Here is a 15,321-nt window from a genome sequence, read left to right as displayed (position 1 = left end):
ATGGGTTTGCAGTCCTGTTACATTACTTGATGATCAAGATCGGGGGTTCGTACGTCATGTTACATTATTCACAGTCATGTTTCACTATTCGATGATCAAGCTCAGGGCTTTTAAATCTGCGTAAAAATCAAATTAATCTGTTAATTTCATGCTGCATAACGACTTTATTGCAATGAGCGAAACTTCAGTTCGTCTATAGTATAACTGGAGAACAGTGTGATGTCATAAATAAAGGGTAGGGTTTGCAAATTCGTAAGAAATAGATTTTTATCTTCGAACACATCGCATGGGTGGATTAAGTTGAGATTGTCATATTGAACGATAATTCACATTTAAAACTATCGCTGACATTTTAAATTTTGTGTGGCTGCAGTGGACGATCCTCTGGACGCAGTGGCAGTGCACATGGGTGGCGGCATGTGGGGCCTGNTACACCGATAATAATGCACAATGTTATTTAAGTTATGTGAGGGCGACTTATTCTATGCAGCTCTGCCGTTCGTAATGACCGGCCCGCGTCAGAATGGCGCAAGGGTCTTCAGCGTGCGGCAGGTATCATCAAAAATCTAATAAAATAGTGCAGTTTCGCGCTAATATTAGATCCCTTCACATAGATCATCCGTTCCTATAGTTTTTGCACTGTACCATCCTAGAAATCAAGTAAACTCAGAAAATTAATGAGTTTTAATTTCCAAAACGTGACACTATTTCTGCACGTAGCGCTAACCCTTTTGACGGGCCAAACCCGGCGAGTATGATCCACACAAGGGCAAAAAGTGTATCGCGGGTTGGATAAAGTTTTGCTAATTTTCCTGAGTATTATTTACACTGTAAATTTCTTCTCCATTTTGCAATTTTGCTATCACTTCCCTTGAACTCCCCCAGCTCTGCCATTCCAAATGAACGCCCCGCACTCAAGCGACGCTGTCAACGGAGTCACGTTAGACCACGACATCAGCCAGAGCTGCTCACCTCAGCACCTTAGACGTAGCTCTTCATACGGGTCCTTGCGCGACTCAAATGCTGATTAGAATTTTATATAGTTTACTTTAAATTGTATTAATAGTCAACTTGTCATGCTACTGGTCCTTGCGCGACCCAAGGTCCCATGCTGATTAGAATTTTGTACAGTTTACTTTAAATTGTATTAATAGTCAACTTGTCATATGCTGCTGGTCCTTGCGCCACTCAAGATCCCATGCTGATTAGAATTTTGTACAGTTTAGTTTATAGTACAGTATAGTTTTTGTACAGTAAAGTACAGTCAACTTGTCATGCTAGTGGTCCTTACGCGACTCAAGGTCCCATGCTGGTTAGAATTTTGTACAGTATAGTTTTACGTATTACTGGTATTAGTGGTCAACTTGTCATGCTACTGGCCCTTGCACGACTCAAGGTCCCATGCTGATTAAAATTTTGTACAGTATAGTTTTACGTAGTAGAGGTCAACTAGTCATGCTACTGGTCCTTGCGTGACTCAAGGGCTCATGAAGCTTGGAATTTTGTACAGATAAGTTAAGTTTTAATTCTATTGGTAGTCATGTTATTATATAGTCCCTGTGCGCCTGAAGGGGCATAAAGCCCCTCTGTTTCTTGCACAGTTTAGGGAACATTTTCATGGATAATCTGTTTCTTGTCTTTGCCCGACTGCAAATTCCGTGAAGCCTGAAGTATAAGCAATTTAGCTTCTATTATTATTCTAAAATCTTGCTCTTTCCTTCTGAATATGCTTATTTTTAAAAATTTTTAAAACACTTGCTTCATCTTTTCGGAGTTGTTTTACAATTTCACAATATAATATACCTACAAATAAACTCATATTGGTATTTCAAGTATGCATAACCCTCAGAAACAAATGACGTTTCGTAACATTTATTTGTCTAATTTCACAACGCAAAAACTGTCCATCGATACGCGACTGTTCCCTAATGCGGGTTTCAATCTTGCTTGGCAGGTTGGACAGCGGCCTTCCCAAATGGAACGCCTTGGAGATGCACCGTATTGAGCCTTGCTACAGGAGTAAGCGGATACAAGCCAGCCTTATGCGAATCAAGCGTTCGTTTCGTGATGGTATTTCCAGGGCGCTGGGTTGGCTTCATGAACATATGTGTTAGCTTCAAGAAAGCGTCAACGTCAGATTATGATAACCAAGTAATAGGAAAGACAATAGATGGACAACATGAGAGTGTTGAAGTTTCTCCTATGGTAATAATAGGGTAATATTATTATGAATTGAAGGTAATATTAATTGGTAATATGAATTCATATTACCAATAAGGTAATATGAATTGAAATGAGAACTTAAAGTAGCGATATAATATGTCATATTTCACTGAATTTGTTACAGAGTCGTCACAAGATTAAGAAATAATGGTTAATGAAAGATAAAAGACTTAGAAAGGAACGCATTCTACGTCAATCATCCGCACTAAAATCTTTACACTCGTATCACTACATTCCATTCGTTTCTATACGATTATACGGAATAGAGCGCAAAATGTAGCCAAACTTTTGAATTACCATACTTGTGGTGAAATTAATATACGGAATCGTCGAATCGATTACATTCTTACAAAACTGAGATCACGAAGTTATTTTTATAAGCACAAAGATAATAAATTGATAAAGAATGATCATATCTATCTTCAAATCTCCTTTATAATCCAAAACCTCTTCGCACGTTTCAAGAAACCCGAAATTGAACTTGAAACGCGAAGACGTAGGGGGCAACTTGATCTTGTAACCAACGATGAAGCCTTGATCAGTAAAAAATAGTTACTGCTAGCAGGTCTCTCAAACATCCATCAAAATGCCCTGTAGTCACGTCGAAGGTACCGCCTCCACCTCCATGCCCCGAATTCATGTCGAAGTTGGCAGTCACGTCGAAGGGAACCAACTCCTCCACCATGCCGGGCAGTCACGTCGAAGAAATCCAACTCCCCCACCATGCCTGGCAGTCACGTCGAAGGGATCCAACTCCCCCACCATGCTTTGCAGTCACGTCGAAGGGATCCAACTCCCCCACCATGCCTGGCAGTTACGTCGAAGGGATCCAACTCCCCCAGTCCCCACCATGCCTGGCAGTCACGTCGAAGGGATCCAACTGCCCCACCATGCCTGGCAGTCACGTCGAAGGGATCCAACTCCCCCACCATGCTTGGCAGTCACGTCGAGTGGATCAACTTCCTCCGCCATGCCCCGCAGTCACGTCGTAAAGATGCACCTTCTCTGCCATGGTCTGCAGTCACGTCATAGGACAACTTCATTTCAACGGTTTTAATTTCTTCGGAGTTTTTCTTCTTCGGAGTTCAAATTCATTAATTTAAAGTATATTTATAGAAAATTTTAAGATCATCAAGTGGTGGTTGTCGGTGTGTTGGTGGATTTTGAGTTTGTCGAGAGACGGGGATTCACTTCACATTGATGATGAGTTGAGAGTAGGTGTAGTAGGTAAGCTAGGTGTAGTGTCACAGGAGTCCCAACTGAAAAAAATTGTCTGAAGCGCTTCGATAGGGTCAAGGCGAACTTCAGCCTTGGCTGTGGATTTTCAGCGTTATGACTGTAGTTCGAAACCGGTGTGGTGTACCGTGTACGCTGTTTCTATCTTGGTGTGCTTTCTCTTGTTCTTGCTGATAAGGGTAATTAGTATGCATGCTGCACTTTAATGTCTTGATGAAACTCTGCACGCCTTCTCCATTCAGCATTGTGACTCATTTTCCATGGGCTCGCATGTTCTTGGAAATTTGCATGACAAACTTACTCTCTGAGGTTCACACCTCTGAAGCATGGAAAAAGTCTCCTGACCTTGGGTGCCTGCTGCATCCACATTCTTACCCAGAGCTCTCTAGCTTGGGCTTGGCCCAAGCCTCATCCTTTTATCCCCAACTAATGACTGAGATCAGGCTGGGCAGTGCAAAAGCACTCGAAGCCTTTAAACCTAATTATAAAAAAAAAATATCTTGGTGTGCGACTTTATAGCTCTGAGTCTAATAAGAGTAGCTGTCACTCCAATACCACATGTTGCTAAGGCGAAACACCTTAACATTACTGTGGCCGGACACTAATGCATGCAATAAATGACTTGTGTGTCGAATGGGATTTACCCCTGTCTTTACATTATTCGCATAAAAAGTAAAATTGTGTATAGAAACAAAAGTTATTTTTATGATGCTGTCAAACCACATCTTCATCGCTGACACTATTTTTTTTATACAATGTTGTCAGGCAAAATAAGTAACAAATCTCTAAAACTGTCGCTTTTCGCATTATTTACCGTTGCAAAAAAGTATTCCTGTTGAACGTCATAACTATTTATATTAATTTGAATATAAGTAAAACCATTGTTCAGAACTAGGCGAGAGAAAAAATTTAGTAAAATTTTAACTTTAAAATCTGTATTGTGAATCCAGTGAGGAGGTGTTGTTACTTCTCATTTGTCCTTTAATCTCCACGCGGCAGGCTACTGAGGCGAAACACGTTGCCCATCAAGTGACCGGATACTACGTGACGTCTACTGGTCTACGCCTGTCTAAGGTGTCAGACGAGATTACAAGTCTACGAAGATTTATTGATTAAAATCAAGAATTATTTACTAAAAAAAAGCATAGTACTTTTTTTGCAGTTGAATAGCTATCGTGTTTTTATAACGTAATAAGACCTAAATGTTGGCTAACCGCTTGTTAATCGCCCAGTTGAGTCATAATAGTATTATACTGTCCTAACGAAATTATTGCATCATTTCAAGAAAAATATATTAGAATACCATAAAGTTTGAAGGATCTGGTCTGGTGGAATTATCATTATGGCTAACTTCATTGACACCACTGAACGGGATGAATTAAATGAGTGAGTATGAGATTCCTATTTCCTAAAGCAAGTGAAATAGGCTAGGCTAGGCCTACCTACCTACTGAAGAACAAAAAGTAGCCCTATCATCTAAAATGCTATGTAAACAATTTGTCATTGAAATTTGAGTTGCCAATTAAGTATAGAGGAATTTTAGAAATGGGTGGTCATATGAGGAAAATTAAGCCAATCTCCTAGTCCTACAGGCCACAGGGTGCCTGTTACTCTGTTTGTCTGTTATAGGTACCGTAAAATGGGGTAACTTAGACCACTTTTTTCTTATAAATGATGCCATTTTCTTACTAGCTAAATTAAACTTGAATTGAAACATGCAAAATACAGGTCTATATTATATTTTACCTAATAAATTGAAGAAGAGCTATAAGAAGTTAAGAAATGGCTGCTATAGCTATAGGTTAAATTGGTTAAATTCATGGATAATTTTTTCTTAGCTATTTATGGGTGGCTTCTAACTCTAAGCCTTCTATCAGTTCTAAGCTATTTTGAATTTCCAGTTTGTGTCATATGCAGCATAGTGGCAAAGTCAAATAGCTAAGAGAGTTTTTTGTTGACATTCTGTTTTCTATGTGACTAAATATTTTTCTGACTCTTGACTCTTGAGTACCTATCTTTATCTTATCCCATAGGATATTGAAAACAATTAGGCAGTAACTAGTAAGGGCAGTTTTAGCACATTTATACAATACCCATTTATACAGTGATTACACTGATGATCCAATTAGAACTGGACTTAGTCTGAAAAATCTTTTGTTTGCCACTAGGGTAAACACGGTATATTCCAACATCGTGGTTAATTCCAACACTTCTTAACTTTTTTCCTTTATACCTATTAAGCTTTGTCTTAGTTCCACGCATTCATTGATGGTTGAAATAGTGACTTCATACTATTGTGCGCCATAGTACCATACTATTGCCAAAACACTAGGTCTGGGCCATGGTCAGGAAGATGTGCCAGGTGCTCAGGAATTTATATTGCCATTTTAACGACAGCGCTGTGCGCCGACAGCGCCGTACTTTTAGAAAGCTAAAATAGTTTAAATATGGACGCGCGGCAATGCAAATTACGTAATCACACTGACCGTACACACAAACGTATATCCCCACTGTGTTGTGGTTGGATACGAGTTAACTAGATTGCTAACGCGTCAACTCAGGACTCAGGTTCTAAGAGTCAGCACAGTAATGAATATTCATTCATAGATCACAATTCAATCGGACATGAATTACAGANGCTGGCGCGTAGTGCGGTGTTTTGAGAGTGATGTAAAGCAAACAGAACTTGAGTTGCGCGTATGGTGATTTTTTTATAGCCATTCATTTTTTGCTACGTCCTTAAAGTGTCGGAATATACCGCGTTTACCCTAACTGTTTTTATAGGAAGAATATTATGGTTTGAGACTTTTAAATACGTCTGTGAATATATTAGGAATCCTTTAAGTATACTTGTATTTGCTGATTTCAAGTGGTAAATATATTAATAGATGATTAAGTCAAGAGACGGTTTTTGACACATAAAAACTAATTCCGACACAGCTTGGAATTAGACACACACAGCTCGTTCCAAGCTGTGTGCACAAATTAAAATTTTCTTAATTAGAAGCTTAATATCTCTTAATTAAAAGCCTAATTAAGTAGTGTTCAATATTCTATAGTGTTCTAATTCCAAGCTGTGTTGTATTCCAATACAGCTCACACAGCGATCGGAATTCGAAGACAAGAGGGTCGGAATTACGAATCAGTAGAGTTTGAAGTGCGGCCAGAATTAGTCTTGCAAAATGCTGAATTTAGTCGATAGTCACAGACAGCATCGGAATATATGGATTTGGTAGGTTTGCATTCTAAAGGCTTTGAAATGAATATGGCAACGCTTTGTGATGTTTCATTGTTGCTGGCGCGTAGTGCGGTGTTTTGAGAGTGACGCAAAGCTAACAGAATTTGTGGTGCCCAAGTGGCAACACTGGCAACAGGCAACACTGCATCACACTTGAAATCGGAGAACCGCTATCTAGACCAAGATTGTAAGACCAGTCGTCACTCTGGGGTCACCATTGAAGAGGAGTAGAACGGAAACAATATTTTATTTGAATTTTCACTGTTCCCTTTACCACGTTTTACTGATTCTGTTTATTGATAGGAGAATTTCCTGATAAATTCGGTATAGACCTCATCTGAGGTCTAAGAAGTAGGAGGAGCAATTAAAACTCAAATAAAATATTGTTTCCGTTCTACTCCTCTTCAAATTCGAGTTGCGCATATAGTGATTTTTTGTAGCTATTAAGTTTTTGCTACCTCCTTAATGTGTTGGAATATACCGCGTTTACCCTATGAAGTTAGCGCTGGCCTGCAGAATAGGCCAAGTTTGCAAAATATGAGCAGAACAGCTGAAAACAAATGCAAAAAAATAGGTGCCATTCACTTATCATATTGCTTCTGAAGATCTGAAATTAATTTTTGTTTGCATTTTCAACTTATTAGTAATTTTTTAGAACTGACCTAGTTACCTGGATAGATCTGTCCCTAAGTGGAAAATCCAGAAAATTAAAAAAAATAGATAAAACAAAAATGACTACCTATGCTTTATGGTGAATTTCACCCCTGACCCTCCCTATGCCCTTAGACTAATTTCTTCAGTGAAAATAAAGACAAATTTTACTTTTTGCCCAAGATTTTTAAAAATTGCAATGAAGTCTCATCCAAGTACAGTATTCAAAAATGCTCTTTTTACAGTTAATTTCTGAAAATTTTAGGCAAAATTGACTTTTATATTTTTTAAATTAAGCAAAGCTGCACCCCATATATCTACTGCTTACAAAGAAGATATATTTCACTCCTGAATAGATCTCACTTTAGTTATCTTATCTGGTACTTCCTACTAAATACCCATTTATACTAATCAGGATGCCAGGGAAGGATTATCAAAACTCTGTATTTTTTTGTACTTGCGCAAAAAAGTTGTGTATGTGTTGTGCAAGTACACCCTAATTTTGGCATTATCAAAGCTTGCATAGGTATACAAGACTTATCTAGAAAGCTATTATTAAAACCAAATGGCTAACTGACCAGTCACAGGGTTTGAATTTGCGGTTCTTAGCTCCTCTCGACTCAGTGCGCAGCGCTCTTGGATAAAAGGAGAGTGTGTTGCGGCATCTGCATTGACTGACTAGGGTGCATTTGGAGAAATGAGCAAGACATATTCCAAATAGCAATTCACTTTTTGTCATTATGATCAATCAATATTTTTGCAATCAAGGTAAAAAATTACATTATTCCCATTTCAAATTTGAAGACTTTTTTTAGAGAGACCCATAGAATTTAGAAAATTTTGTGAGTTGGAGTTGCAACTGTTGGAGAAAGAAAGAAATTTGTGTATGGAGCTAAATAAATGGTTGGCTTGTCAACCTACATATAATGAATCAAAAAGGCATGAAAATATTGTTTTAGTGAATAATCATAAAACTCTTGAAAATGAATATAAACATCTCTACCCCTAAATAAATGGTTGGCTTGTCAACCTACATATAATGAATCAAAAAGGCATGAAAATATTGTTTTAGTGAATGATCATAAAACTCTTGAAAATGAATATAAACATCTCTACCCCTCAGGGGAGATTTCTGACATGTGTCTGTGTTCGTCACAAGTCCTAGGATTTCACGCTCCTTGGGGGATTGTTTCTGAGCGCCCCACTGCTGAGCTCCCAGTGTCTGAATGCAGGTCTCAGTTGTGGGGATAAGTTATTATGTAGGTAGGATTCATTGCATTTTCCTCCTCTGTCTCTCTCGTGTGGGTGGCCAAATAAGTGCTAAAAATTAGGGGTCACTTGCTTATCATATTGCTTCTGAAGATCAGAAATTAATTTTTTACATTTTCAATTTTTGAGTAATTTTTCTCATCTTAGTTTCTGTTGCTTTTCACTTGTTCCTCCTTGTCACTTCATCTCTTTGAGATGCTAATGCTGCTTCCTTTGAGCCAGCTTCAGTGGGCTGGACACCTGAGACCTTCCACCCCTTGGGTGATGAATGATTTTTGATTTGAGAAACTTTTGATAACTGAGACTTTCCACCTGTTTGGTAATGTTCATCTTGACTTTTGGTGCAAGATAGCTAAATAGCTGAAACGCTTGTAAATTATAGCTCAAACAGAAAATGGATTAGCTTCTGGCATAAACTGAATTGAAAATTTTTTCCCAAATCATCATTTAGCATGATCATATATCATTCCTATGTTGTATTATTGACAAAATTCTATCACAATTCACTGTCTTGCTAGTAAAGCAATAGTTTCATATTGATTCAGCAGACACTCAAAACTTGTATGTAACTCTTCTTACGGCCCCTTGAGCACCGAGCAGGCGTAAAGTTACGTACAAGTTCACAACTTCTTTATGTAGCTTTCAGCTCAAATGTTTTGATAATAAAACCACCAGAGTTACGTCTTCATAGTAGCACTTTTGCAACATGCAAGTTGCAACATGTACAGGTACTTGCAAAGTTTTGGTAATCCGGTCCCAGGAAGTCAAGACTTCCATTTTGCCATGTGAAAAGAAGGCATATGTAGTTTTTATACATCCAGTGCAACTCTTTGGGGCTAAGAAACAACTTTTGATCAAGATGCATTTTTATTAAGTGCAATCTATTTTTGTTGATATATTAGAAACATGGTAGTTTGGTACTGAAGATATGTGCAAACAAACTTTGGAGCAAATATGAGCAAGTTCCTTGAAATAATATCATTTTTTGCACCTTGTGTATGTGGACCGAATAGAAAGAGCAAGATCAACTCGCACTACCGGTATAGCTAATTCAAAATTTGAGTATTAGAAAAGTAAATAAAAATTGAAGAATTGCGAGAGGCTGGCTGATCGACAATGTAACAGATGATTCAGCTTAACATGTTTATTCATTGGTTTATACATTTCATTTGAATATAGGTACCGGTACCTATGCTTCTACATTTCATAGGTACATGCGTTGGTGCACATATGCATCACTGATAGGTGAAATAGATGCTCAAAGTAAACAATGTTTGTAGAAAATGATGTTTATTGGGGTAAACAGTTACTGGACATATTTCCTGCAGAATATGCAGTCATGGAAGTTCCTGTGTCAAAACCCATAAATGGATGGAATTTGATTTGACATGTTGGCAGAAGAGCCCAAAAGGTAGTACAGAGTTTACTTACTTCTGGACCACTGTTTACTGTTAAAGTATAGTTCAACTCCAAAATTTAGATTGAGTACCTACCTAATAATTTTATTCCCTACAAAACTAATTTAACTAGATTAATTTGTTACCAGGACCATGAAGCCTTTAACCCCTTTCTTCTAAGCCCTTTTCCCCACAAATGAATGCTTCAAAACATTTAATACTACCTATTGATGGTCAACTTTTTCCCTCCTATATGTATCAAGAAGATTCCCTATTTCCAGCATCTGATTAAAAAAAGGTGTTTAATATGTAATAGCTCATCTAAATATTTAAAAAAGTATTCCCTACTTTCTTTGTCATGATTATTTTAATTTCATGCACAACTGTAAAACAAGGTAACTTGGACCGTTTTGACATTTAATGAAAGAAAACCCTATACTACTCAGAAAGTTCTTGCCTCAAAAAAATTGTATTGATGGCTCTTGAGGCCTATATGATGATGTTGATGGCAATGGTCCAAGTCACCCCGTTTTATGGTACTGTCAACTGGGGTTGGGGTGACTGTAGCCAACATTTATTATTTTGTTTTGCTGCCATTTGTTTTTGTTGTAGGTGTGGCCAAAGTCACCCCAGGTGGCCGAAATCACCCCAGTTGATGGTACCTACTGCATTTGGTTTACATGATGTTTGATGTTTGGTACAAATAGAAAAACATTGTCTACAAAATTTAGAAGTTGATTACTTCTTTGGTATACGAAGCTTCACTGTTTTTGGTTCACAGAAAAAGTGAATCCTCAAAAAAAAAACTTCTCTCTGAATAATGTGTTCTGGAATTTATATTGAAACAGATTTTTGTTAATTCTCCTATTCAATTTCAGGTATGAAAATCATTCTCTCTCTTCATCATCTTCATCATCGGCTGCTGAGGAAGAACCTCAATATGAGCCTGAACCTGAGCCTGAACCTGAGCCTGAACCCGAGCCAGAACCGGAGCCTACTCCATCTGTGGATTCTGTAAGCCATCACAGTGAGAAGAGCCACAGTAGCCATAGCCATCACAGCAGTCCTCATGGAAGTCGCCACAGCAGCCCTCATGGAAGTCACCACAGCAGCCATAGTAGCCACAGTCATGGCAATGTGGCTCCACCTCCCTCACAGCCAGTTCACCGCTCCACGTCATCCGTCAGTGGACACAGCAGCCATAGCAGCCATAGTAGCCATAGTCATGGCCATGTGGCTGCACCTCCACCACCACCTGTTCACCGCTCCACATCTTCCATCAGTGGTGGCGGTGACACCGTTTGCTGTCGATGCTGCTAAGTGGTTCACAGCCTCAGACTCTAGCTTGTCACACACTACCGTACTTGAACCCCATTTATCACATCAATAATAATAGCTCACTAGATTCCCATGAGTGATTCAATCTAAATTCGAATTCTCTAACGGCATGAAAAAGTTAGTAGGAACACTGTCGAGGTTATTAGTTGAAATTCCAGTTTGCCGCTAAGTGATGCTATAAGCAGCCATAAATCATGTTGCAGCCATGCTAGTAGAGTGGCTTGCTTCCATTAAAGCTTTGCGTTTGATTATGCACTGTTATTTAGATTGTATCTCTTCCCACCGGTCGTAGTTATACATTATATCCAGTCATATATATTGTGAGGTTTCATGGTAGCTCTTCCCGTAAATGCAAGTTGACAACTTTCAAGATCTTGAGTAATTAGGTAATTTCTTGACATCATTGGATAAAAATTTTAAACATTTTGTGATCTTCCAGAAAATGGGTTTGCTAGCTGTGCTGTGTAACGTTCATTTCTTTGTGATTGTGGCATGTAATGACTACATAGATAATTTAAAATTTAATGAAAGTCAAAGGTCAAATAATGTCAGTGCCTCAGTATTATCGCCCTAAACTTTTCCACTCGTTTCTTTAGTTTCATGAATATGTTTTAGTCATGTATTCAGTGCAGCACGAGTGTTTCGTTTTCTCAATACAAAAAGTCGGCCTCCTGCAACAATTCATGAAGTCATACTGTTCTACACATTATTGCAGTTTCTTTCTTGAATGTTTGCCAATATTTTATTTTGGTCACAATAAATTAACTAGGTATTCAAAAATGGTACTTGACCTTGAAGGAAATTGGTAACATCATTCTAAAGCAAGTTAGTGAATTTATTTTTTTTTTGCTGTGATTGTGACATGAATTCATTGATTCAATATTCATAGTGAGACCTCACAATCAGTAGCATGAATATTTAATTATTCTGTAATTTGCATGTATCCAAGCATCGTTTTGCATGCATAAATTTCGAATGATATGCATAGCTTGTGATGTCTTTCAGAATCTCTTCACTTTTAAAGTTATTACTATTAGCTTGTCACATTTAACTTAATTAAGTGAACGCACATTTAAATAATATGAGAGAAAGAGAAGAAAATAATTAAAAGCTGCTTACAATGAACTTGAAGTTGCCCTGGAAGGCTAAGTTACCAAAGTTCATATTACGGCCGCGTGACATGAGCGATTTGCCTTCATCAATGCCTTGTGTTTTACTATGAACTGATATTGAAGTTATTAGATGTGTAATAGCTGGTAATCTTCTTGCTAGTTGCTTATACTCATTTTTATACATTGATATTGTAGTTCATAACTTACATAGTTGCTGTAATGACAACATAGAAATTAGTAATCTTTTACTGTTTTAAGTACACAAGATAGATGCACGAGAGTGAACTTTTTTGTACTTGTGAGTTCCTCTGCTGAAAATGATTTTGATATTAACTGAATCGATGCCTGATGAGTTTTATAAGATTCTTGTTTGATACCTGGCTGTTTGATACCACGGGAGTTTAGATATTCATCAAGAAGATTCTATTTACAATGCAGAAACTAAATATTTCTATTCCATGGTCACAAGTTTTTTACCTAATGTTAATCAGCTAGTGCTTTGCCTTTCTTTTATTATTTTTATTCTCAAATTCGCCCTAGTATATACCTATACCTATTTGATTAAGTCGAAGCAAGCGTGTGTAATGAATTTTGCGTGCGATGCGCGAGCAGAGGTGGCTTCATGAGTTTGAAAGATGTATTACATGCCGTGTTAACGTCGGTGAAACTTCATTTAGGTTTGATTTTTCTCGTTTTAAGCTTTGTTACATTTCATCTTAGAATCTTGTCTGTCACTGCCAACTGATTTTTGAAACTACTACATCTATTAGATGTTTTTGTTCTTGCTCCGTTATGAATGCATAGAGAGAGCAGTGAGGAATGAACGAAAAACAACATAGGTACTATTTCTTCCAGCCTTAGTATAGTTTCAAAGCCTTGCTGCTGAAAGATGGTTAATTTACTCCCTAGAAATAAGAAAGGAATCTCGTTTCTTCCAGCCTTAGTATAGTTTCCTTGCCTTGCTGCTGAATCATGATTTATTCAAGCCATAGAAATAATGAATTAAGCTTGTTGATGTTCCCTTTACTTTAGTTTAGTTCCTAAGCTTTGCTCCTGACGGAATAATAATTTAAGCAGTATAAATAATAGAAGTAATAAATGAATCTTGCTGTGTTAGTATAGTTCCAAAGGCTTACTGCCGAAGAATTATTTAACCCGTATTAATAAGCAAGTTCATTTCATTATTGATGTTATGTTAAGATTCAGCGTGCTGGGAATCTGTTCGCTGTCCCTCACGTATTTTTCCCCCGTTTGCTTTGTTCATGAAATTATGTTTATTATAAGGATAATGTTTGATATAAGGAATGCCATCTTAGGTACGGTATATTTCAAGCTTAAATTTGTTCTGGGATACATCACAATGTTTGCTGTAATTGCTCTGCTGCTTGGTATTTACTTGCCTATTCTCCAAAATACTCAGTCCATGCTTATCAGCCTTAAGATTTAATCTGCTATTGCTAGCTATGAGTCTTCAATTACGTCCAATGGTATATTTACCTCCCATATCTCAAACTGAATCTTCCTGCCATTTCAAGTCGATTTATACCGACCAATTGTTGGCTTAATCTACTTGAACTTCATATCTTAAAAAAATCTCCAATTGATATTAAAAAATGGCTTCATTATTCGATCCGTTGTGGTTTGTTTACTGTTTAGTTCTGCGAGAAGGGATATCCACGAGTACTCATAAATGTCTCCGGTGAAATGTGGGGGATTCGGGAGAGGTAAATGTGTCCGGTGGGAGATGATAAAGAAATCTTGTGTCTCGTTTGGATGTCTTAAATTTACTATCTGCGGAAGTGATGTAAGCGGTTACTACTGTAGATGAAGTTAGACGCTAGTCTGGTGAGGCTTGATGCCTCTTCTGCAGGTTCAGTCCATCACACGTGCGAGTAATTTTCTCAGACGAGCTCGTTTACCAACTGATATGAGATTATTATAATAGTGAGCATTGTGAGTTTTATCAGATGTTTATCATTTAAAACAGGAATCAACCTTAATTTATGTTACCAGCATCCAGCACTCACGGAACGTTCAGTTGAGAATATTTCTAAAACTCATCCGCCCATTTGAAGTGCCCGCAGAGTTGAAACTTGATTCGTGCATAACTAATTCCTGGCTATCATTGACTCTTAAATGTCCATATGTTTTCGTGTCTAGCTCGAAATACTGTTGTATCTTTATTCGTATTAGCCGGTATAACCGCATGGTATTGTAGTATGCGTATATCTTTCCCGCAGTCACTTGTACGCGTACTAGTAGTTTCTCTAAGCATTAAGTTTCTGTCTGCCATTCTTGTAGTATCGCTCAAAAAAACTATGCTTTATTACTTTTTCAACGGAATTATTAGCTTGTGTGCTACGACCGTCATACTGTCCAGTGCGAAGAAAAATGCAGGTTCTTGTGCGACGGTTCATTAAAAGTGCCTTTTATGTGAATAACTGAACGCGATACGCTTCTTTTGGCCTTAATATTTTGTCTTGTTTAACTTTAATTCTAGATTGAAAGGGTTTTCTGCCTCGTCCAAGCGCAGAACATTCCGTGTTGAATTTTTTCCCATTCTACTTTCATTGTAATACTTGGAAGCAAAACACTTGTAATCTTATTCCATGCTTCTAATTAGGCTGTGTCGCTGTTTTCTCGTGTAACTCGAGCTTCCTCTGAGTATAAATGGAGCCAGGCTTTGTCTTCATTTACATTACCTTCATTTTATTCAGTGTTCGCGGATATTTATTTTTGTGCGGTGCCAAGGAGTAGACTGCACTTCGGAAAGCCAATGTCTTTCTCTACAATTCCACAGTAATACTATTTCTTACTTCAGTGTAAAAATGTAAGCGGATTTGAAAGTTGATTAGAA

At 37.8% G+C, this 15,321-nt stretch overlaps 2 protein-coding genes across 2 annotated transcripts; both read left to right on the top strand.

Moving 5' to 3' along the window:
- Nucleotides 1-885: 885 nt before the first annotated feature.
- On the top strand, nucleotides 886-2,600 carry LOC108666997 (the record flags this gene model as incomplete). The annotated part of the gene is given in 2 exon segments (XM_018153975.2): nucleotides 886-1,003; nucleotides 1,955-2,600. Coding segments are annotated over 2 exon segments (278 nt in total), but the record flags the coding sequence as incomplete, so codon positions are not given.
- Nucleotides 2,601-4,444: 1,844 nt separating this feature from the next.
- LOC108666999 (histidine-rich glycoprotein-like) lies at nucleotides 4,445-15,156 on the top strand. The gene is made up of 2 exons (XM_018153977.2): nucleotides 4,445-4,845; nucleotides 10,893-15,156. Exons 1-2 carry the CDS (start codon nucleotides 4,802-4,804, stop codon nucleotides 11,332-11,334), a joined length of 486 nt encoding a protein of 161 aa, XP_018009466.1. The 5' UTR covers nucleotides 4,445-4,801; the 3' UTR covers nucleotides 11,335-15,156.
- Nucleotides 15,157-15,321: the final 165 nt, after the last annotated feature.

This window comes from Hyalella azteca, unplaced genomic scaffold, assembly GCF_000764305.2.
Source record: "Hyalella azteca isolate HAZT.00-mixed unplaced genomic scaffold, Hazt_2.0.2 contig12485, whole genome shotgun sequence".
NCBI classification, from domain to species: domain Eukaryota; kingdom Metazoa; phylum Arthropoda; class Malacostraca; order Amphipoda; family Hyalellidae; genus Hyalella; species Hyalella azteca.
Note: the sequence above shows the minus strand (reverse complement) of the source record. Positions and strands in the feature narration are given on the sequence as shown.